General features: G+C 40.1%; 2 protein-coding genes across 2 annotated transcripts; one reads left to right on the top strand and one right to left on the bottom strand.

Moving 5' to 3' along the window:
• Positions 1-56: 56 nt before the first annotated feature.
• On the bottom strand, positions 57-4,628 carry LOC103376049 (arsenite methyltransferase). Its single transcript, XM_008306398.1, has 10 exons — positions 4,482-4,628; positions 2,835-2,977; positions 2,260-2,410; positions 2,041-2,177; positions 1,873-1,942; positions 1,701-1,782; positions 1,481-1,612; positions 1,266-1,405; positions 929-1,051; positions 57-694 (listed from the first exon to the last, which is right to left on the bottom strand). Exons 1-10 carry the CDS (start codon positions 4,515-4,517, stop codon positions 617-619), a joined length of 1,092 nt encoding a protein of 363 aa, XP_008304620.1. The 5' UTR covers positions 4,518-4,628; the 3' UTR covers positions 57-616.
• Positions 4,629-7,461: 2,833 nt separating this feature from the next.
• On the top strand, positions 7,462-25,085 carry prpf8 (pre-mRNA processing factor 8). The gene is made up of 43 exons (XM_008306397.1): positions 7,462-7,640; positions 8,774-8,891; positions 9,003-9,171; positions 9,298-9,462; positions 9,612-9,830; positions 9,955-10,167; positions 10,332-10,457; positions 10,603-10,708; positions 11,045-11,235; positions 11,375-11,494; positions 11,616-11,805; positions 11,951-12,070; positions 12,397-12,531; positions 12,710-12,839; positions 12,964-13,160; positions 13,296-13,502; positions 14,020-14,183; positions 14,302-14,428; positions 14,731-14,923; positions 15,110-15,297; positions 15,481-15,719; positions 15,862-16,008; positions 16,147-16,357; positions 16,843-16,959; positions 17,070-17,317; positions 17,438-17,617; positions 17,745-17,880; positions 18,280-18,449; positions 18,706-18,835; positions 18,949-19,095; positions 19,253-19,413; positions 19,556-19,747; positions 20,368-20,605; positions 20,715-20,843; positions 21,289-21,402; positions 21,535-21,708; positions 21,994-22,187; positions 22,349-22,588; positions 22,734-22,875; positions 23,016-23,156; positions 23,270-23,409; positions 23,910-24,112; positions 24,434-25,085. Exons 2-43 carry the CDS (start codon positions 8,783-8,785, stop codon positions 24,586-24,588), a joined length of 7,017 nt encoding a protein of 2,338 aa, XP_008304619.1. The 5' UTR covers positions 7,462-7,640; positions 8,774-8,782; the 3' UTR covers positions 24,589-25,085.
• The last annotated feature ends 171 nt before the right edge of the window (positions 25,086-25,256 follow it).

The raw sequence follows: 25,256 nt of genomic DNA, 5'->3' as shown, positions 1-25,256 counted from the left end.
CAAAATGTTTTTGGAACCATATACAGTGCAATCTTATCAAACATCAGACACATCAGTGAATTATTATTACATCTTTTATCTTTATTTTCATTTATGTTGTTAATTGTTGCCAGTCCTGCCTTGTTGTACTCTTACAAGACTTAACACAAACCATCCACTGCCTGTGAACACAGCAGCATTTATAGTCTTAAAACGTCAAGTACAGAGGAAAGATGACAGATGCAACACAAATATTTGCAAGATGCTTTCAGTTCATTCATATGCAGATTTTCAAGTTAGAATTAGAAAAACACAAGTTCAAGAAACTCTTGTTACTATATTATTTCAGTCATTTTAGTCTCTACACAAATACAATCAACTGTGGAATAAGAAAAAAATATGATTTATAGTAATGCTAAAGTGACACTTGATTATGACAACACCTGCCAACCATGAAGTCATCTGAAAAAAAATGCCGTAACTACATGACTAAGATGATTTAGGAAGTCTTTAAAGACGAAATCTACAAATCAAAAGTTTAAAAAAGAGGGAAATAGAAGACGTTAGTAGGAGTTTAATTTGCTGCTGTTATCTTATGTCTTCATCACATTTTCTTCTTCTGGATTCAGCTGCTTCTTTATTTGCCCGTTTTGGAGCATTGCTTCACAGAGGATCCCATTTTGTCAGACCACAGAAACGGGTCCAGGTGGCAGTACTTAGAAGAAAAAAAAGAATATCAGTGGTCAGTAACGCAAACAAGTCTGTAGCCATCACAATGTATGCTGCATTACTGCTGTAAAAAGCTACCTGCTGCATATATCAAATAACTGCAGTCTTATTTTAAAAAGTGGATCAACTGTTGTCGGGCGGTTTATTTCTTAATGTAGCCAACAGATAAACTTTCAGAATTAAAGCATTTCAGCCACAGTGAACCCAGAATATCATCTACCTTCGGTGCTGACTCAGGGCTGGAGTCCTGTTTATCCAACATCTGGATTTTGAAATCTGAGGAGAAGCGGGAACTCTGGAGGATTGCTGCCATCTCTCCATTTACCTCCATTGCCACATCTTTCTGCAGAGGATAAAATGAACACTAATCTTATTAATTCAATAACATTAAATATTTTTGTTTCAATGAGGAGATACACCTCGTTTCTTTGAAATTAAAAACTATAACACTTGCAGACTTATTTCTCCTCCTCCTGGAACAACGGGTTAATAAATGTTCTGCTGTAAATATCAATAAAGCAATTTAGTATTGATCTACTCTGAGGTGACTTTGATACCTTGAAACTGTGGCAGGAATCAAAGTCCAGCTGATCTGGGAAATCTGCTGTTCCTTTATAGGTCACAGTTGCTTTGGACAGCACTGGAGTTTTGGGCAGCTTGAAGAGCCTGTAGGTGGCTGAAATATAGCTGATGTCGCCTGTAAAACAAAGAGATCACTCAGCCGTGGAAGCAAAATAATTCTTTATTGTTGTTTCAGGTCAAAGTTGTGTACCTGCTTTTGCTTTGAGCTCACTGTTGTGGACCACGATGCGGCTCGAAGAAACAAGTTGTGGAGTGCTGAAGCCGACGCTGTGGCCCAGTGAGATAAGGTCTTGCCAGAACAGAGAGCCGCCCATTCCCTCACCTGAGCCAGACGACATTATATAACAGTGACACAGGGATTCTGCATTGTATTATTGCCTTTTATTGCACTATTCAAAGATTTCTGTTACCCCACAGTACTGGATCTTGCTTCATGTGATCAGGAATGACTTTGCTGGCATACATGTCGCTGAAGTAAAGCTCACCGCCCTCCTGTATAAAATAAGGGACATTTTTTTGTACATTTTTCTATTGAGCTTTAACACATCTTTGCACTAAGTTGTGGTGATTCATCAGACCAACCTTGAGGACGTTGTAGGCTTCCTGCAGCACTGCTCTTTTATCAGAGCACAAACAGATTACACAGTTGGATCTGAGTAGATTACAGAGAAAAACAGTGTATTTATTAAGATATGAAAGTTTTTTTTTTTTTTTCAATCGACAGATGTTGCAGCTGTAACTCAGACTTACATCACAACATCCACTGAGTTGCTCTGGATGCCAGCTTCACCGAGCTTCTCCATGTATCCCTGGACGAAGGTGACGTTGGGCTTCTCGTAGCCGAACGTCTTCTGATGATACTCGATGTACTGACGGGATACTGCGATCTGAACAGATACGAGTTAAATCAATGAAAAAATAAAAAGAGCACAGGGATCAAGCGCCATGTTTACAGCTGTGTGTAAATACCAGCTCCTCTGTCATATCGAGCCCCGTCACGTGTCCATTCGGTCCAACAAGTTTACTGAAGGCATAACAGTCTCTGCCGGAGCCGCTGCCGAGGTCCAAGATTCTGCAGCCCTCCAGCTTCGATGGAAATGGAAGACCGCAACCGAAGAATCTAGAGAAAAATATTGTTAGTAGCAGCTACTATAGTCGAAGGGGAATCCAAACTATACAGATATCATTTTATGGTGTAAAAGATGATCAAAAACTAAACACAGCATAATGTTTGCATAGACTTTTGTCATATATAGGTGTCATATTTCAAATGTGTTTACAGGAGAGTAAACAAAGAGTAATTTCTCTATAAAACTGTTGCATTATCTTAATGGATTTTTAACAAATCTGTCAACTCAGTGTAAGAATCTTGATGTCTCTGAGTAATAAAATAAGTGGAGGAGAATACAATTGAATTTAATCAGAAGCTCTTAATCTTCTGTAATTCTATAGAAATGCTTGTTGTATATACAGAAAATAGATTCCAGTTATTGCTGCAGAAGTTTTTGAGTCAAAAGTTAATTCAAAAGCGAGGCCGGCTTTACTTTCTGCTGACTTCTGGGTGAACCAGGCTCAGAGCATCTTTCACACTTTTTGGCATGGGGCGGAACGAAATGCCGCAGGAGGAGGAGGTGGCAGCGCTGGTTTGCACATCAGCAGTAGTCTCCAGTCGACTGCCATAGTATTTCTGCACAGTGACACAGAAGTCAACAGATGCACAGTCAACATGACTGTCTTTACACATCAGCTGCAACGAACACATTTTGTCATTTTGTCAATAAAATGTCAGAAAAATGTGAAAAATGTTCATCAGTGTTTAAAAAACACAAGATAATGTCTTGTTTCGTTTAAAACACAAAGATATTCAGTTTACTGTCACAAAGGAGTAAAAACAGCATCAAATTATTTATATTTATGAAACTGAAATCAGAGGTTTAATTTAATTTTAATTTAAATGTTAACAATGAATCAGTTAAATGTCACCGGTCTACTTTACACATGCTGTAACATTTACCTGCTTCTTCACAGGTTGTTGCAGGTCAAATTCTATTGGAGCATTTAAACTAGTATTACAAAACTCACATCCTCACTAGTCCTGCACCGCACTGTAAAATATACTGCGAGAAAAAAAATGTGATAATGGCATGAAAAAAGTGAATTCAACTATGAAAATGGTAAAAGAAAAGAAAAGTGGGAGAACAGGTCAATATCTGTAAAATAATGCTAAAATAATACAGTAGGACAGTATAATTTGACAGCAGTCCCACAGTGTAAAAGAACAAACTATTATTGGGAAAAATAATGATGTGGGATTTAGACATTATTTACAGATTTGGCCTTTTTTTAAAAATTTTTTTAAAAATCAGTATGTAAATGAGTACTCTTTTGTTATTTTTACAAGATGTGTAATTAAATAAAAATAATACCAAATAATTTTTTTTTAATGAAGGTAAATATCTGTAGAATATTTTTTTTGCTGATTTCAATATAGTAAAAAGAAAAAAAAAATCGAATTTTACTATCAGTTGTAAAAGAACAAATTACCATTGCTTTAAAACAGATTTTTGGCCTATTTTTTTTTTAAAAGGTTTAACATTTATATATGTATGTATGTATGTATGTATGTATTTATATATGTATGTATTTCCGTGATTGTACTCGTTATCATCTGTAATTCTTTAAATTTGTAAACTCTGCAGACTTAACAATGAATTGTTCAAAAAATTACAATTAAAACAGTTGAAAAAAACATTATTATTATTATTATTTTTTTATATTTCATGCAGTATAATGCAGGGATTTGCTCAGTCGTGCACAGTAATATAATATCAGTTCCTTCAATGCATTTACATTTATGGGCGCTACACTGTAATTCAATGTAATGAATCATGAAAATAACATACATTTGGTCTAGTTTCAAACTTTCTTTAACCGCGTAAAATATGTCTTCAGCTTGAAATTGAAGACTTTTGACCTTTGCACAAACTCAACTCCTACTCTGTCGGTTTACCTGAGGACACAGCAGCGGTGTCAAGTTCAATAAAAAACTTCTGGGTTGCAGATTAAACATGTCTGAACGGTTATTATGTAACTGTGTGTGTGTGTGTGTGTGTGTGTGTGTGTGTGTCCGAGGAGCTTCGAGAAAGCGTCTCTGCAAAGTCCGACAGAACAGAAAGTTTAAACTCAGATACCTTCACGTTTTCCCGCACGTCGTCACCTGTCGACATTCTGCCCGAAAGACTGTCAAACACAGAAAAAGAGGTTTGAAACGATCAAGGAAGCTCAAACTCTGCAGTTTGAATCAGAAGCTGTAGTAGGCTGTGACCTGCCCTTCTTCTGGTCCACGTGTTTTTCAGAATAAAAGCACCACTGTGTACAAATTTAAATCAGTGAACAAAAAAAAAAAAGCCTAAATCATGGCCTCAGCAATTTCTAATAATAATAATAATAATAATAATATTTGTCTGATTTTATACTTTAGTTCAAGAAAAACAGCTGTTTGACTTACTGTTTTTTTTTTAACATAAAACATATTTTTGTGCACCTTCATATCTGCATGTAAGAAGTTTAGACATGCTTTTATAAAAATGTATGCTCTACTACAACCCCTAGTTCTTTTAAATCAAGAATTAGGACTTTCCAGTTTGCCGCTGACTTTTATTAAAATTCATTTGAGACTTTTATTTTTTCAGATCTTGCACTGCATTGAAACTTTTTTGTATCTTTATTTGTTTTATCTTGTTTAATCTGCTGTTTACATGAAGTATTTTTTAAATATCTATTTTGGCAAACTAAATTGTGCCTAACAAAAATATAATCAATAGAAATGGCTAAACATAACCAATATAATTAACACACAACAACACTAATGCAATATTTTTTTTTGGTGCTAAATGGGTAACTTTAAAGGGCTGAAATTAATTTATATTACCCACTACCAAACTTACTTACATTTAATTAATAGTATTGTTTGTAATCTGTTGTATTACAAGCAAAAGTTTGTCTTTTCCTACAGTGTAGACACAGGAAGAGCAGTCAGCCTTCAAATACAGACCTTAAAAACAGAATGTACAACTGAGCCAAGAGCACGTGTTGCACATAAAAGATATCAATCCACCGTTCATACAGTTTAGTGCAGCTCAAAGTGCTCCATAGATGACTGATAAGCCATTATTAGGACAGGACAAATAATACATTTAAAATATTACAAGGACAAAGTATTGAAATAAGATAGTAAAAAAGTAGATATTGAATTTTGCATAAAAAGACAAAACAAAGAAAATTCAGTAATAAAAACAAAATAAAATAAATATTAAAAAGGAAAACATAAAAGTCAAATTAAATAATAAAAAACACCTGATAAAATAGATTATAAAGACAAAATATAGAAATAGAGTAAAATAGCCTAAAAGTAACACAAAACAATGAAATAAATAAATAAAAGAGAGTAAGTGATGTTCGTGAATCATACTTATACAGGCTGTAGTAGGAGGTTTGAAGATGTTCAAGCTTCCAGCTGCCCTGTGTCCTCAGCAGACTGTTCCAGCAGCTTGGAACATAAAACTTATAGCCTCAGGTTTCATTCATGCACTTTGGAACGAATAACAGACTGCTGCCAGGGGCTGTACTATAAGTATGTGAACCGTATGCCAATGCAATATCATGAAGTGCTTTAAAAACAAGTGAAAGAATTTCAGAATCAATACAGAAAATAAAAGGCAACAAAATGTAAAGACTCTGAAAAGGGTCTAATGTCTTCTTTTCGAGTTCTGAATCAGCCGTAGCAGATTTAAAATATTCTTTTGGTAGATCATATAAAAAAAAGCATTACAGCATTCAAGCATGCTAAATATAAAAACATGAATTTGTCTCTCTCTCTTTTTTTTTAAAAGTCTCTGATTGACACAGTAAAAAGACATAAAAACTACACTATAAATTATACCTATACAAGAAGTCAAAGTATGGGGTCCTGATTTTATAGAATGAAAAAAGGTTGTGTTTCAGAGCTGAGAAGAAAACCTAAAATGGAAAATAACAATTGGTACAGTTTGCTGCCACTGATTTAAAATAAATGATTTATCCTAAAAATGCCTTTTTACATTGTCTTGTGTTTCTTTAATTTGCCTTGGTAAAAAGCTGAACTGCCTCTAGGGCAAACTTGCAGTGGGAAGAAACAATTTATACTGGGCTCAAATATAAACACAACATAGAATATTTTATTTAATTGTATCCATTCTTTTTAACATAGGGGAATACATATTTGTTGTTCCAACACACAGAAAAGGCGTCATGAAACAGTCAGGTACGCATTGTATTGGAAATGAAAACATGGAGATTGAGAGTGGGGTCAGAGACCAGAAATCACAAGTCAATAAGGAGCCACACATTTGCGATGCAAAGAGCAAATTAGGTCGTTGATGCAGCTTTGGAATATTGTGTAACTCTTCTTGAAGGACTTGATGAAGTTGGTGGGTAGGATCAGGTCACATTAAATGCCCTGCAAAGTCACGAACTGACATGTCAGCATGACAATAGCTTTTTCTCTTCTTTCTCTTATCATCTGTGGAATTGTGTCAGTTGAACAGAGCTGCCTTTTAAGGTGGCATTTTACAGTCACTGGTCAAAGGAGTGTCTGTCTGCTGATCACTCGATCTGATTTTAGTTATTTCAAGTCACACCTGACAATAAACAATCAAGAATTTGTCTCTAGTTGAGCAGCTCCATAATGCTTTGTGAACAATTGGCTAAATTTGACTCTGAAATTAGATTTTAAACTTTACATTTCACTGATTTACATTTTTTATGGGAAAATTAAAATCCCTTAGAGAGTACAATGAAATCTGATCATCTCAGACAAAAAATAATCAGTGTCAAGAAGTGGTTGTTTTTTAATTCGTTTATTGAGGTTAATAATAAAACCATTTACTTGTACAAACAGGTGCAGGGGTAATAATTAACATATCAAAGCTTTGTTTTCCTGTTGTTTGACCCCCGCAGGCTGCACTCCAACCCTGCAGGGGGCAGCAGTTCGCCGGATATGAGAACATCCGGGTACTTGCAAAATTGCGCTTGTTCAACGTTGGCGTATTTTTTCGACGTAGCGCTGCTTCAGTTCACCGATATGAAACGCTAATATCCTGCGTATGTGCTGTCAGTGATTTCCACTGAGGTCCGTTCATCGTGTGTCCGCCGTCGTTCGTCGTGCGTGATGCGGTTGTATGAAGACGCATCAACACAACACTGAAGCTGAAAAAAAGAACAATACGAGAGAAATGTTGTGTTAGTTCAGTGTGTGTGGATCGAAGTTGTCTCATAGGTTAACGAACTGCACTGGGAGTGAAGGTAGCGAGGTTTGTGCTCCTTTTTTTTGTTTTTGTTGCTTAACACGCAGCCGTTAGCCGCTAGGCTAGCTTAACCGCTCTCTCCACGCTTGGCCTAATCAGTGCATTCAATGTACCAGCGTTGAATAATGTGGTGCAGATTTTTTAGCAAATACTTAAAGTTATTTTGAGTTTACGTTGCGCACTGTTACCCAACGAGCAACTAGTTAGCTTAGGTATGGTGGTGTTAAAGTTTTGCGTATTTAGTGGTTCGGTTTCGTTTGGGAAGCCATGTTAAGCTAGCTTAGTTAGCTCGTTAATTAAAACCGAGTGAATATTGCAGCTATGCAGAAAAGTCAAAGTGCAATAGTTAGTCATATTTTGTGTCGCATTATTGAATTTCCCTTCTGGGATAAATGAAGTATTTTTCATTTCATTAGGAAATATAAATAATAAATTCTACTCAAAGCAAGTTTAGAGCAGGTCTCATACTTGAAATTTGGACAGGATGTACGCGTAATTTACATTTGGGAAATAATGTACTACTTGTTGGAGCCGCTGACTTTCTAAAGAGTAAATATCCTAAGGTCTCTGCATTATTTTGTCAGTTCATTGTCCTACATTATAACCAATTTATTTGCTTTTACGAGTTGAAATGACTTTAAAGGACCAGTTGATCCCCTGTAATTCAGTTTTTCACTTGAAAGTGAATGTAGCCCATGTATTTTGGTTTGTGTGTGTATATATATATCTTAAAATAGCTGAAAATTATGCTGTAACCTGCAAACGTTCTTTTGGGTCACACCTATTTGGTTACAAGAAGCAGTTTTGAAAGGACACACTTTTGCTATTATCAGAGACATACACTTGTGTATTTGTACATTCCGAAGCAGGTGCAGATGTTAATGAACTGGGCAATGCAGCTTTACCAAGAGACAGTCTGGCTGACAGCAGTATTTGTCATGACACCACCCATAGAGCCAGTGCACTAATGTAACAGAGACTTTCTCATCAATCTAACAATTTTTTTTTAGTTAAACTGAATACATTTTATCTGTTTTGACCTGTAATGTCACTCTTCAGGATTTTGATAATATACAGTCATGTAAGTTGAACATTTAGGGTAAGTAGTAATTGTGATTCATTGTTTTTGTTTTGAGTAGTGAGGCGCCATGGCGGCTACCTTTCCCTACAGAGGGGTCCCACCAGCAATGCCACCAGGTGTACCCCCTCCTGCACCAGTCCCGGACTACATGTCTGAGGAAAAACTGCAAGAGAAAGGTATGCTGGTTTTCACTCAGTAGAGCACATTTATGGTTTCATTTGAAAACTAAAACGTTATATACTTTAATGTACTTACTTTTAAGTATTAACTTTCTTCCATCACTATAGCAAGAAAATGGCAGCAGCTCCAGGCAAAGCGCTACTCAGAAAAGAGAAAGTTTGGCTTTGTGGACGCTCAGAAGGAAGACATGCCACCTGAACATGTCCGCAAGATCATCAGGGACCATGGAGACATGACCAATAGAAAGTTTCGCCATGATAAGAGAGTCTACCTTGGGTAAAAATGAATCTTGTACACAAAAAGTGTTTTAAAAAATCTTAATAGAAGCCAGCATATATATTTCTGCTGTTGATCTATTTGTGTTGCAAAAGCTCATTCTGTATCTGTCTTTTTGTTGAACAGCGCCCTCAAGTACATGCCCCATGCAGTGCTGAAGCTGCTGGAAAACATGCCTATGCCCTGGGAGCAGATCCGAGATGTTCCTGTACTCTACCACATCACAGGAGCTATTTCCTTTGTGAATGAAATCCCTTGGGTCATTGAGCCAGTATACATTGCTCAGTGGGGGTAAGTGAGAAAGTGCAATCTCAGGCTTCATTTTTATTCAAATTGGCTTTACCTGATTTTTGTTTGCTTGAAAAATAAATTTTATGTAGCATGAATATATATTTCTGAATTATTTGTGTAACCATTTGTATCCCTACTCCTGATTCCAGCACCATGTGGATCATGATGCGTCGTGAAAAACGTGATCGACGGCACTTCAAGCGTATGCGCTTTCCACCATTTGATGATGAGGAGCCGCCACTGGACTACGCTGACAACATCCTGGATGTGGAACCCCTGGAGGCCATTCAGATGGAGCTTGATCCTGAGGAAGATGGTTCAGTTGTGGAGTGGTTCTATGAACACCAGCCCCTCAAAGATACTGCCAAGTAAGCATTTGCTTTGTCTTTTAAGTCAAATACATATTTTAGATGCTAATATATCGGTTTATGACATATCAGTTTAGGTGTTTCTTAAACAAATCAAACTGTAATTCCTTTGTGCCCCGCTCAGGTTTGTGAATGGCACCACCTATCGTCGATGGCAGTTCACACTCCCCATGATGTCCACACTCTACCGTCTGGCCAATCAGCTGCTGACAGACCTGGTGGATTTCAATTACTTTTATCTGTTTGACCTCAAGGCCTTCTTCACTTCCAAGGCCTTAAATATGGCCATCCCTGGGGGGCCAAAGTTTGAGCCGCTGGTCAGAGACATCAACCTCCAGTATGTATTTCCTACTTGTATGAAATGATAAACCTGCAGATGTTACACTGTTAATTATGTTGGATTATGAAGGCACGGCACTGTTTCACTGCAAACAAAACGTCAAGCAAGAATATGTGCTAGATGATTGTGCATTAGCTGATCTTTCTTTGTTTTTCCCTCAGGGATGAAGACTGGAACGAGTTCAATGACATCAACAAAATCATCATCCGACAGCCCATCAGGACAGAATACAAGATCGCGTTCCCCTACCTGTACAACAACTTGCCGCACCACGTCCATCTGACTTGGTAAGATTGCAAGTTGTAAAATAAAATAAAACAAAACTATTCAAGAAAATGTAGTCTTACGTTGCTCATTAGGTTAGTAAGTTTGCTTCAGTATCTTTCATATTGACCATATGAACCAAACACTTGTGATGGTTTTTGTTAACAGGTACCACACACCCAATGTGGTATTTATCAAAACAGAGGATCCAGATCTTCCAGCATTCTACTTTGATCCGCTGATCAACCCCATTTCACACAGACATTCTGTCAAGGTAAGTGCTGTCCATTATCCACCTTCTCCTGTTGGGTGCCTGAGGAAAGAGAAACATGATTCTTGGAAATTTTTGTTTAAAAAGTTCAGTGTGAAGTTTTAGATGAAATCCTCTTACAAAGGCGCACTTGCATTGGCCTGCTTGCCTGTGCGTAAGAACTGGAGGAATAATAAAATGAATTGTGACTTTTTTATTTATTATTGGCTGCAGCTGCAGTTCACCTGTCACCATTCAGATATTTCTAATAATTATGTACTATTTAAATGAATGAAGCCTTAATTTTTTCACAAATTAATAATTTGTAAATTCTTGTTCCTATTTCTTGCCCCCACTCAGAGTCAGGAGCCTCTGCCTGATGATGATGAAGAGTTTGAGCTGCCCGAGTATGTGGAGCCCTTCCTTAAAGAGACTCCACTCTACACAGACAACACAGCCAATGGCATTGCTCTGCTTTGGGCACCGAGACCCTTCAACCTCCGATCTGGTCGCACAAGGCGCGCCATTGATATCCCCCTGATCAAGAACTGGTGCGTAAACTTCCAACATGTTGCAACAAAACTAAGTCTGTCATAATGTACTAATCAACAACCTATGAGTTACCTCATTCAGATGTGAAATGATCATTTTTGAGAAATGTCATTCAGTAGGTGTTTAAATATTGTACAGGTACCGCGAGCATTGCCCTGCAGGACAGCCAGTCAAAGTGCGTGTGTCATACCAGAAACTGCTGAAGTACTACGTGCTCAATGCTCTCAAACACAGACCTCCCAAAGCTCAGAAGAAGAGGTAAACATCATGAGTTATATTTTAATTTTACTGCTAAAATGTCTCTAATCAAACCTGTTGTTTTTTTTGTTAAACTATCAGTCAGTTTCTCTGTAAAGATTTCTCCTCTGTTTTATTTCAGGTATCTGTTCCGCTCCTTTAAGGCTACAAAGTTCTTTCAGTCCACTAAGCTGGACTGGGTGGAGGTCGGCCTGCAGGTGTGCAGACAGGGCTACAACATGCTCAATCTGCTTATCCACCGTAAGAACCTCAACTACCTGCATCTGGACTACAACTTTAACTTGAAGCCTGTCAAGACACTGACCACAAAGGTACAATCTCCAGGGCAGAGCTACCCGATATTTCACTTACTTGACATTATATTGTATCCAAGTAAAAGATAAATCGATTCTGGTGCCACGAGTGCTTCTTAACCAGTGTTGACCTACAACTGTGTTTTTATGTTTCATCCTCCAGGAGAGAAAGAAGTCCAGATTCGGCAATGCCTTCCATCTTTGCAGGGAGGTGTTGCGTCTCAGCAAGCTGGTGGTTGACAGCCACGTGCAGTACAGACTGGGAAATGTTGATGCTTTCCAGGTTAGTTTCCCTGCACATTTTGCACAACACATTCAATCTCATCTGAAGCCTAGGTATATTTACCTGTAACTTCAACAGTGACTTTAGCAACTGACCAGACAAATTGAGCGACAGAGTGGAAGAGTGTTTCTTTATTTATTGTTTAGAATAAGACTTTACTTGTGTAAAACACATGGATGCGCTTTTGTAAAGGTTGTTTCTGTTCTTGAGAAAGTGTTTTGGTTCAGTGCTGGTTTTATTGTGAGGTTGTTTGGACATGACTTTCACGGTTACTCTAGACAGTGGTTTCACACTGGGATAATCTCAGCTGTTTTTCTGTCTTGTAGTTGGCTGATGGACTGCAGTACATCTTCGCTCATGTGGGTCAGCTGACAGGCATGTACCGCTACAAGTACAAGCTGATGAGACAAATCCGTATGTGCAAAGATCTGAAGCATCTTATCTACTACAGGTTCAACACTGTAAGTACACACAGAACATATTTGAATAATGCACCTGTTAGTGTACATTAGGTAATATGCCACTGTTCATTTCAATTATGTTTTTTTGTTTTTGTTTGTTTCTCAGACTATATAAAAAGCTATAAAATGACAAATTTTCCCTTAAAGTTTATTCTGTTTTCTGTGTGTGTTTGACCAGGGTCCTGTGGGCAAGGGTCCAGGTTGTGGCTTTTGGGCTCCTGGCTGGAGAGTGTGGCTGTTCTTCATGAGGGGCATCACTCCTCTGTTGGAGAGGTGGCTGGGAAATCTGCTGGCCAGGCAGTTTGAAGGTATGCAGACATATTTTCATGTTAAATGTTTGAGCCACTTGTGGTGTGAAGCATACAATCAGAAGTGCTCGCTGGGTGAACTGTGCCAGTTTAAGCAGCAGCTTTGTTTTGTTTCCCCACACAGGACGTCACTCCAAGGGTGTGGCCAAGACTGTGACCAAACAGCGTGTGGAGTCTCACTTTGACCTGGAGTTGCGTGCTGCAGTGATGCACGACATCTTGGATATGATGCCTGAAGGTATCAAACAGAACAAGGCCAGAACGATCCTGCAGCACCTCAGTGAGTCTTGGAGGTGCTGGAAAGCCAACATTCCTTGGAAGGTCAGTGCTTGACGGCATCTGCAATATTGGGAAGAGGGAGGTCTGCTGTTTAAAGAAAAGGGGTGAATCATGAAAGTGTTCTTCTATTTGAATTTACATTATTGACTGATTGTTATTCCTCCCCGACCATTTCAGGTACCTGGTCTGCCCACTCCCATTGAGAACATGATCCTTCGCTATGTGAAGGCCAAAGCTGACTGGTGGACCAACACAGCTCATTACAACCGTGAGCGAATTCGTCGTGGAGCTACTGTGGACAAGACGGTGTGCAAAAAGAACCTGGGCAGACTGACCCGTCTGTACCTGAAAGCTGAGCAGGAGCGACAGCACAACTACCTGAAGGTAACGCTCACAAAACAAAGTTCAAAATTCCCTCAATTTTAAAAACGTACAATTATTATGCTGTTATTTTCTGCACTGTTGTGCTTTATAAACTGTTGCATTGGTTCTGTACGTTCAGGTGCTTTTTAAATATTGACCTTAAATAAGTTTGCCACATTCATAAAAGTAGATGAGTAGATTTCTAATGCTTTTAATGCACTCTCAGCATATTCAGAGTGAAGATTTAAATGAAGTCCTCTTACAAAGGCGCACTTGCATTGGTCTGCTTGCCTGTGCGTAAGAACTGGAGGCATATTAAAATGAATGGTGGTTCTATTATTGCTGGCTGCAGTTGCAGTTGGCCTCTCACTATTCAGATATTGGTTTTGCTCATTTATATTATGACTATTATTATCAACTTTATCCACAAACACTAAATTATAAAAATAAGTGCTGTTGGACCTTTGTCCAGACTTTTAAAGCCTGGATTACTAATATTTGCTATATTTTTACTAGAGTGTGTAACTTTTACTTACAGGACGGTCCCTACATCACTGCAGAAGAAGCAGTGGCCATTTACACCACAACTGTGCACTGGCTGGAGAGTCGGCGGTTCTCACCCATCCCTTTCCCTCCTTTGTCCTACAAACATGACACCAAGCTGCTCATCCTGGCCCTAGAGAGGCTCAAAGAGGCCTACAGGTAAACATGCTTTCAACACGATCTGCTTTATCGGTAAATATTTCTTCACACCAGGCAACATAGCTGCCAGAATATTTGTTTTTGTACATTATTCAGTTTGTGTTTGTGTGCGCCCTAGTGTGAAGTCTCGTCTGAACCAGAGTCAGAGGGAGGAGCTGGGGCTGATAGAGCAGGCCTACGACAATCCTCACGAGGCCCTTTCCAGGATCAAACGTCACCTGCTCACACAGAGAGCCTTCAAAGAGGTCAGTACTAACGTGCTGATGTGTTTTTGTGAATTTCAGGCACAGTTACGTGGCATTTGAAGCACAGGACATTGGTAGGAAAAATATTTCTCCAACATTTTTCCTGTCTTTTGATATTTCACAGGTCAATTTGAAACACTTCAACTGTAGAAAAAAATGTTTGTGTCACACCTTATTTGTAAATGAATAGAATTTTGACCTCCCTTTGGTAGACTTGAATTTCCCCTTGTGGTGCTACAGATGTTTCTCATCCATCATATTTGACTTCTGTATCAGTCTGAAAACGTTTTCTTCTTTTGCAGGTGGGTATCGAGTTCATGGACCTTTACAGTCACCTGGTGCCAGTGTACGATGTGGAACCCCTGGAGAAGATCACAGATGCCTACCTGGACCAGTACCTGTGGTACGAGGCAGACAAGAGACGCCTGTTCCCACCCTGGATCAAACCTGCTGACACCGAACCACCACCTCTGCTGGTCTATAAGTGGTGCCAAGGTAAGACTTGACTCAGGCTTGCTATATTGGAAATGAGTTAGTGATCACATTGTATACCTCCAAATGGATACAGATGAAAATACACTGTCAGTTTTATTTATTAACATCGTCTCCAAATCTGATAATCCCACTATATTAGGCTAAGTTTTAGGCTTTATTTGAGAACTATTTGTTTATTCTCCTCAGGCATCAACAACTTGCAGGACGTGTGGGAGACTGCAGAAGGAGAATGCAACGTAATGCTGGAGTCCCGCTATGAGAAAATGTACGAGAAGATTGATTTGACATTGCTCAACAGGCTGCTGCGTCTCATCGTTGACCACAATATTGCTGATTACATGACGGCCAAGAACAATGTGGTCATCAACTACAAGGTAAATGCACTTGTTTTAGATTTCTTCCTATATGTTATACATAATGCTGATTGTCAATTTCTAGCTCAGTGTATAGCCATGCTTGGTTATGTATCATTGTGAGAACATGCTGCCCATTTTTATGCAGTTCATTTTTTTACTGGCAATTGAGCTTAAATGATTTCCTCTCTGCTTCTCACATAGGACATGAACCACACCAACTCTTACGGCATCATCAGGGGGCTCCAGTTTGCCTCGTTCATTGTGCAGTATTATGGCCTGGTGATGGACCTGCTGGTGCTCGGCTTGCATCGTGCCAGTGAGATGGCTGGTCCACCTCAGATGCCCAATGACTTCCTCAGTTTCCAAGACACCGCCACAGAGAGCGCCCACCCGATCAGACTGTACTGCCGCTACATCGACCGCATCCACATCTTCTTCAGGTAGGATTACATCACCAAATGTTAACTTGTGTTGTTTTGTCCAACAAAATGGTGTGCAACGCTAAGTGCAGCTGATTAAAAAAAGAAGACATTTTTGCTTCTCTGAATTGTCAGTGATATGACTTTTTCATGGGTCCTCCAGGTTCTCTGCTGACGAGGCCAGAGACCTGATCCAGAGATATCTGACGGAGCACCCAGACCCCAACAATGAGAACATAGTGGGTTACAACAACAAAAAATGCTGGCCTCGTGACGCCCGCATGAGACTGATGAAACACGATGTCAACCTGTAAGTTCCTTCACAAAAACCTTCAGCTCATTTGCTATTGTAAATCTCACTCTGCACTCAACATTTTTACCATTTACCCAGATTACCCTTGAATTTTTACACAAAAACTGTTAACTTGTCTAATATTATTCCTCTCAGTGGACGTGCTGTATTCTGGGACATCAAGAACCGCCTGCCCAGGTCTGTGACCACGGTTCAGTGGGAGAACAGCTTTGTGTCAGTCTACAGCAAAGACAACCCCAACCTGCTGTTCAACATGTGTGGCTTTGAGTGTCGCATCCTTCCCAAGTGCCGCACCAGCTATGAGGAGTTTACTCATAAGGATGGTGTCTGGAACCTGCAGAATGAGGTAAGGAGGCCAAAATAAGAAATGTATATGTTAATTACTACCCTTTGACAGTTTCAAACAGCTGTCCTCCTTAGATAACTGATAAATAACCCATATAAAAGCAAATGTTCTCTTTTTCAAATTGATTTAAAGTTCACGTCGTATATACTTGTGCAGGTAACCCAACATTCATAAAAGTGTTGCTGAGTCGATTTCTAATGCTTGTAATGTTCTTTCAGCATATTCAGAGTGAAGATTTAAATGAGGTCCTCTTACAAAGGCGCACTTGCATTGGTCTGCTTGCCTGTGCGTAAGAACTGGAGGCATATTAAAATGAATGGGGGTTCTATTATTGCTGGCTGCAGTTGCAGTTGGCCTCTCACTATTCAGATATTGGTTTTGATCAAACAGCTGTTCTCCTTAGATAACTGATAAATAACCCATATAAAAGCAAATGTTTTCTTTTTCAAATGGATTTAAAGTTCACGTTGTATATACTTGTGCAGGTAACCAAAGAGAGGACAGCCCAGTGTTTCCTGCGTGTGGATGATGAATCAATGCAGCGTTTCCACAACCGAGTGCGTCAGATCCTGATGGCCTCTGGCTCCACCACATTCACCAAGGTCAGCAGAAAACTTTCTTCCTAGAGTAGTACCATCCAAAACACAGTGGGATGAAACCAACTGTGTTTACCAAGTCATAGTAATTCAGTACGTCTTGTTTTTACCTGCAGATCGTGAACAAATGGAACACAGCTCTGATTGGTCTGATGACGTACTTCCGTGAGGCTGTGGTCAACACCCAGGAGCTCCTGGACTTGCTGGTGAAGTGTGAGAACAAGATTCAAACACGTATCAAGATCGGCCTTAACTCCAAAATGCCTAGCCGCTTCCCTCCTGTAGTCTTCTACACTCCCAAGGAGTTGGGTGGCCTTGGTATGCTGTCCATGGGCCACGTGCTTATCCCACAGTCAGACCTGCGGTAAGTCACTAATAACATACTGATCTGTTTTGACTTGACCTTTTTGTCAGTAAATTGTCATGTGAATTCATCTGTGGTCACTCAGCAAATTTAACATTCAGTTGTTTCTTTCCTCACCAGGTGGTCCAAGCAGACAGATGTGGGCATCACCCACTTCAGGTCTGGAATGAGCCACGAAGAAGACCAGCTCATTCCTAACTTGTATCGTTACATTCAGCCATGGGAGAGCGAGTTCATTGACTCTCAGAGGGTGTGGGCTGAGTACGCCCTCAAGAGACAGGAGGCCATTGCCCAGAACAGGTATGGCCTTATCAGACATTTTTTTGGAAGACATAAGATAATTCTTCATTGACCCCCATAGGGGAAATTCAGGACATCTGACAGAACCAGATTCAGTATGCTGTTCTCTTTGTTTTCTTTGTTCCAGACGTCTGACACTGGAGGATTTGGAGGATTCGTGGGACAGAGGAATCCCTCGCATCAACACACTGTTCCAGAAGGACAGACACACGCTGGCCTACGACAAAGGATGGAGAGTCAGAACAGACTTCAAACAGTATCAGGTATGGTGCAGACACTGATGTTTACTGTATAAAGAATTCCTTTCAATAATTCAGTTTATACGTCAGTGTAATCCAAGAAGACTAAAAGTCTAAAAGCTAGCTTGTGAGTCTTTGAGATCCCTTGCAGGTTTTAAAAGTTCAAAACAAGGCAAAATGTGTCCTGAGGTGGACTATAACATTGCCAAAATATAAATAGCTTGACTTTGCCTGTTCCACAATGCATCTTTTGTTTCTACTTCAACACTATTAGTATTAAACTAATATGCTTAAAATTTAGATGTTCACATATATACAAATGTATTTCTTATTTATTTAGAACATGTTGTATTTAACATTGAGCAGTAAACACCAAGACGCTGCCATTGATTGCGTGGATGTTTCTGTCTTGTTTGAGTGCAGGTGCTGAAACAGAATCCATTCTGGTGGACCCACCAGAGGCACGATGGGAAACTGTGGAACCTGAACAACTACCGCACAGACATGATTCAGGCTCTGGGCGGTGTGGAGGGCATCCTGGAACACACACTCTTTAAAGGCACTTATTTCCCCACCTGGGAGGGTCTGTTCTGGTGAGAGCACTTGACATTAATAATCATAATAGTGCATTTTGGCAAACACTCAGAGAGAGGAAGTACTTGAAACAATTAATGTGCACTTCAAGAGTCTGACTTGCTGATTGACCAAATCACTGTTAAACTTGATGTGGCAATTACATTGTGGCCTTATTTCTATTTCCCTCTTGAGTGTTTAATTAAATATACTGAGATGGTAATTTGTACTTTTAATTCATTGCAATTAAACACAAATTGTCTCTCTGTACTTTAGGGAAAAGGCCAGTGGCTTTGAGGAGTCCATGAAATGGAAGAAGCTGACTAATGCCCAGAGGTCTGGTCTCAACCAGATCCCCAACCGTCGCTTCACACTCTGGTGGTCACCCACCATCAACAGAGCCAACGTAAGTACAACCAGCATTCATGAAAATATATCTTACAGATCATTCCTTTCTGTTGAGTTGGAGAGACTAAACAATGTGTGGGCTGAATTATAGTGTTGTCTTTTTGTTTGTAGGTGTATGTGGGTTTCCAGGTACAGCTTGACTTGACAGGAATCTTCATGCACGGCAAGATCCCCACGCTGAAGATCTCCCTCATTCAGATCTTCAGGGCTCACTTGTGGCAGAAGATTCATGAGAGCATTGTCATGGATCTCTGTCAGGTAAGTTCTGGCTATTTACCCTAATTTTTTGCTCTGTAGTGCAGGAATTATTGTGTAATTTAAAAATATATATAAAAAAGATTGAGTAAAACAAATTTAATTCACTCAGACTCACTCGTCCCACAGTGTGAATAATTTTTCTGCCTTTTGTTTTCAGGTGTTTGACCAGGAGCTGGATGCCCTGGAGATTGAGACTGTGCAGAAGGAGACCATCCATCCCAGGAAGTCATACAAGATGAACTCATCCTGTGCAGACATCCTCCTCTTTGCATCATACAAGTGGAATGTCTCTCGGCCATCTCTGCTCGCTGACTCAAAGTATGATTTTTCATGTATACATCAATAAAGATAATATTACTGACAAGTGTTTGAAGACGTTTCAGAAATCACCATAACAAAAGTATATCTAAACCATACATCCAGTTTTTGTGGGAATTAAAATGTTCCCCTCCTCCTGCAGGGATGTGATGGACAGCACCACCACGCAGAAGTACTGGATTGACATTCAGCTCCGCTGGGGAGACTACGACTCTCACGACATTGAGCGCTACGCCAGGGCCAAGTTCCTGGACTACACCACAGACAACATGAGTATCTACCCCTCACCCACTGGGGTACTCATCGCTATCGATCTGGCGTACAACCTCCACAGGTGAGGATTGTTAGACAAAAATAAATGTCCAGTTACAATGGCAGATATTGGATTACCTTGAACTTCAGGCCATCATTATAGGCTAGCTTTTGCTTGACCGTTTACTTTTATATATTTACCAGTTTTAGAACAACAATAGTCAAGTTTCATCTTTTTGGGCCAGTGCGAAGTGGCTAACACATAAATGTCCTTGTTACATTTATGTAATATTTTATTTCTGTTACAAATTTTAAATATACTCTTTAAAGTAGCTTTGTTAGGTTATTTAAATAGAAAATCTAGTGATGTTTATGTCTAATTTAAAGACTCCCAGTGCATTTTGTGTCAAAGTCTAGATGGTATTGAGACAGATGCTGACAGCAGTGCGTGAATTTTGGCATCTACTTGTTTGTGTCAACATGTGTGTTTTATATCAGCCTATAAATTCTTCACACTTGACTCCCAAGTGTTTGTACATGAACACAACAGTGTACAGTACTTATAACAGCTCAAACATTGTTCATTAGCCGTTTACTGACCTCGATGGAGTGTTTTTCTGTGGGTGTCATTGGAGAAAAGAGTGAGCAAATGAACAACAACGTTGTCCTTAACACTGCAATTTATTTGTTCTCCCTCTGTAGTGCTTATGGTAACTGGTTCCCTGGAAGCAAGCCTCTCATCCAGCAGGCCATGGCCAAGATCATGAAGGCCAACCCCGCCCTGTATGTGCTTAGGGAGCGCATCCGCAAAGGTCTGCAGCTGTACTCCTCTGAGCCCACTGAGCCGTACCTGTCCTCCCAGAACTATGGTGAACTGTTCTCCAACCAGATTATCTGGTTTGTGGACGACACAAACGTCTACCGAGTCACCATCCACAAGGTGAGCAAAGACGTGTGATGTAAAATATGTACCTTTTTGTTTCTAAATTAGTGCAGTTTAATGTTGTAAATAAAATTTTGTCACACCTGTTTTCCATTTATCTAAACAGACCTTTGAGGGTAACTTGACCACAAAGCCCATCAACGGAGCCATTTTCATCTTCAATCCCAGGACTGGCCAACTCTTCCTCAAGATCATCCACACATCTGTGTGGGCTGGACAGAAACGTCTGGGACAGGTACAGTGATGCTCAGCCACTACTTGCTATCATAAATAACAGCCTGTTGTGTGGCATCCATTATTATTCAGATTTTCATTGTCTTAATCTGGAAAAAAACTTTTTTTTTTAAACTTGGGAAAAGGGCTGCTACAGTAAGATTGGTCTGAATTTAGTTTTTGTTTCACTCTTCTCCTTTAATAATGCAACAATGCAAACAGTTTGAATAACCTTTAATTACCATATTTGGATTGATGTGAAGAAGTCTGCTGAAATTTAAACAGAAAGTTTATTTAGTGAAGTAAAAGACCATGACCACCCTTATGACTCAGTTACATGGCAGAGACACACACAAACACCATCTTTCTCTGTAAAATAACTGCTTAACTTTTGGCCAGTAACAGAACTTGGACAGGAACTTGAATTTTTGCCAGAAGTTTAGAACTTAATTTTTGTTTATCTGTAGCTGGCCAAATGGAAGACAGCTGAAGAAGTGGCTGCCCTGATTCGCTCCCTCCCTGTGGAAGAGCAGCCGAAACAGATCATTGTAACCAGGAAGGGCATGTTGGATCCTCTGGAGGTGAGACTCTTTTATGTTGATAACTGCTGTAATAATCACAAGCCTTGTAGGACTAGCTCGGTGTAGTTTTTGGAAGTTGAAACCACACTGCAGTCCTTTTCCAGTTGTGATGCCTTTGTTGTCGCTCTGCAGGTCCACTTGCTCGACTTCCCCAACATCGTGATCAAGGGCTCCGAGTTGCAGCTGCCCTTCCAGGCCTGTTTGAAGGTGGAGAAGTTTGGAGACCTGATCCTGAAGGCTACAGAGCCACAGATGGTGCTGTTCAACCTCTATGACGACTGGCTGAAGACCATCTCATCGTACACAGTGAGTTTCACCCCCTCTTAAAAGAGTTGGACCAGGATTAAACAGACTATCAAATTTAAGTTGCTGTATTGTGTCTGCATTAAGATGTTATCCCAAGCTGTTAGATAGCATGTGTCCTTATTTACCTCCATTATTGATTAAAAGACAAACTTGTGGTTGTGACTTATACCTGAGCTGATCCAAGCTAATTTCCCAACAAAACTCATTAAGGTGCATTCATTTTTTGTGAGCTCAACTTAATCCCCCTGTGTAAATAGTTTGTTTGGTTGTCTACTCCACCTCTAGGCCTTCTCCCGACTCATCCTGATCCTCAGAGCGCTCCACGTCAATAACGACCGAGCCAAGGTGATCCTGAAACCTGATAAAACCACCATCACTGAGCCCCATCACATTTGGCCCACGCTCACTGATGAGGAGTGGATCAAAGTGGAAGTGCAACTCAAGGATCTCATCCTGGCCGATTATGGCAAAAAGAACAAGTAAGTGTTTGGTGTAACATAAACAGCATGTAGCACAAACAGCTGTTAGCGTTATATTAAGACCACAGTTTCTAAGGAAACTAATTTTCTGTTCTGTAACTGAGAACAGAATCAAACCAGAGTTGATTTTAGTAGTCAGTGCTTCCTTTCTCTCCATCCAGCGTGAACGTGGCCTCACTGACACAGTCTGAGATCCGTGACATTATTCTGGGTATGGAGATCTCGGCGCCGTCACAGCAGCGCCAGCAAATTGCTGAGATTGAGAAGCAGACCAAAGAACAGTCGCAGCTCACCGCCACACAGACCCGCACTGTCAACAAGCATGGAGACGAGATCATCACCTCTACCACCTCTAACTACGAGACCCAGACCTTCTCCTCTAAGACTGAATGGAGAGTCAGGTATGCAGACACTTTACTTTGAGGCATTACTTCCCTCAGGATCGAGTTTATCCATAATGAACAATGACGTAAATTCTACTGAATGGTTCACTATGCAGTCATTTTTATCAGTTGGCTTTAATGTTCTTTGGGTTTTTTCTGTCAGGGCCATATCTGCTGCCAACCTCCACCTCAGAACCAACCACATCTACGTGTCATCTGATGATATCAAGGAGACGGGATACACCTACATCCTGCCCAAAAATGTCCTCAAGAAGTTCATCTGTATCTCAGATCTGCGTGCACAGGTATGTATTTATTGTGCTGCACCTGATTTCATCAACTGTCTCTGATCCTGTAATTCTACTACTGCATACTTTGATTTCTCATGTGTTTTCAAAGTAAACAAGCTGCTTCTGCAGATTCTAACCCTGTTGTGTTGCTCCAGATTGCAGGCTACCTGTACGGCACCAGCCCACCAGACAACCCCCAGGTGAAGGAGATCCGTTGTATCGTCATGGTCCCTCAGTGGGGGACACACCAGACTGTCCACCTGCCCAACCAGCTGCCTGGCCATGAATACCTTAAAGTAAGATGCCTGTGCAGAGAATTTTTCAGCTCATTCTTGCTGTTCTTTTCATAAATACTTGTTTATTGAAAAGGTTTCTTTGCAATGGACCTAAAGATCTTTGTCTTAAACAGGAAATGGAGCCCCTCGGCTGGATCCACACACAGCCCAATGAGTCCCCGCAGCTGTCCCCACAGGACGTCACCACCCATGCAAAGATCATGGCTGATAACCCGTCTTGGGATGGAGAAAAGACCATCATCATCACTTGCAGGTGGGTTCCTTTTAACGCTTGTTGTCTGTCACACAAGGAGTCTGGAGACAACAGGAAAAATGTCAAGCAGTTTTCCACTTATATGCATGTTTCAGATTGGCATTGGTTCTGTACTCAATGCAGTGATTCTACATGTGAGACTGGGACCTCTGCTTCTGTGTGAAATAAGTAGACTTTGCTTTAGGTTTGTCACATTGTAAGGCTACTGATATTTAATTAGAAATTTGGCTGTTCGCTCTTACCTGTGTTAAATATTTTCCATTACGACTGGGGAAAAAAAAAAATCGTGTTCTGCTTGCAAACAAGCAATTATAACTGTCCAGTTGTCTTAATGGACGTAATTCAGTGCTATAGTAGAAAACTAATTCAGGAAAGACTTACCATAATTCAAAACCCAAGCTTGATTTGCATTTGTGTTGTGCTTCTAAAGTGTAGGATGTTGCAGATATTTCAACATGTAACCTCATTATATTTAAATGCATTTCACCTTTGGTTTTCAGTTTCACTCCAGGCTCATGTACGCTCACAGCCTACAAGCTGACACCCAGTGGATATGAATGGGGTCGCCAGAACACAGACAAGGGCAACAACCCGAAAGGCTACCTGCCATCCCACTATGAAAGAGTGCAGATGCTGCTGTCTGATCGCTTCCTGGGCTTCTTCATGGTGCCAGGCCAAGTCTCCTGGAACTACAACTTCATGGGTCAGTAATCAAAGTTTACACTTTTATTAGATGAACTTTTATTGTGTAATTACTTTATTGGAAGAGCTGAAAGATTCATCTATAAAAAACAGTTTGAAACTGTGTCATGTCCTCAATTTGGCTGTTTTCATTTGTGACAAATCGGTGGCATACATTGATGTTTCCGCTCTGACCCCATGTCAGTTTAATTGATTTTACTATGAAAGAGGGCTTCACAGCTCAAAACTAAATGTGAAAAACAAACTTAAGTCATCACCAAGTTGTAAAATACGTAGATGACTGTCAGAAATGTAATGATTTTGTAAATTTGTCTTGCCACAGGTGTGCGCCACGATCCCAACATGAAGTACGACCTGCAGCTGGCCAACCCCAAAGAGTTCTACCATGAAGTCCATCGGCCCTCGCACTTCCTGAACTTTGCCTCGCTGCAGGAGGGCGAGATCTACAACGCCGACCGCGAGGACATGTACGCCTGAGAGCCATGGCTCTGCTCTTGACGTGTTTGTAGATAGCTCTAACCAGCATCATGTGGAGCCAGGGCTGATCTGCTCTTGTAATATTTCTATTGAAGACATGTAACTGTGATGTTTGGAAATTTTTATGTAAAGGCTTTAGGACCTTTTAGGAATCTGATAAGTTTTTTGATATTTTCTACCAATGTTATGTTTTTTTTTTGTCCCTTCCCTCTCATCTATTACAGTAAGGCTTCTTTGAGCAAGTCTTTGATTTTTGTGGCTTCTCGTACATTTGAGCATACGTGCATTTGTGTGTAGTTTTCAGTACACGATACGTCGATGTAATATTTGATAATTTACATTATTTCCGGAGAGTTAACACTCACTTCCTCTTTCGAAATTTGGGCAATGAAATTGAAAGTTGTATTTTCATGCCAGTAATGCCCCGTTACTGTGTTGTTCTGTACATCCTGTGACATTGTAGCTCGGGTTTAAATAAAGATCACAATTTTTATAAACACTGTTGTGATAATGCAATCTGTTGGGGAAGTGAAGATTTTATGTTCACTCTGGCTACGTGTGTGGGGGAACTTTTTGGTTTGCTTCCTTCTTAAGAGAGGCTAAAGGTCACATGGACTTCACTAAAGCTCTCATGTCAGTTCAGTTTCAGTGACTCGTTCAAGCACCCT

The sequence above is a fragment of the Stegastes partitus genome, unplaced genomic scaffold, assembly GCF_000690725.1.
Source record: "Stegastes partitus isolate 25-593 unplaced genomic scaffold, Stegastes_partitus-1.0.2 Scaffold3651, whole genome shotgun sequence".
Taxonomy (NCBI): domain Eukaryota; kingdom Metazoa; phylum Chordata; class Actinopteri; family Pomacentridae; genus Stegastes; species Stegastes partitus.
This window is presented reverse-complemented; position numbering and strand designations above follow the sequence as displayed.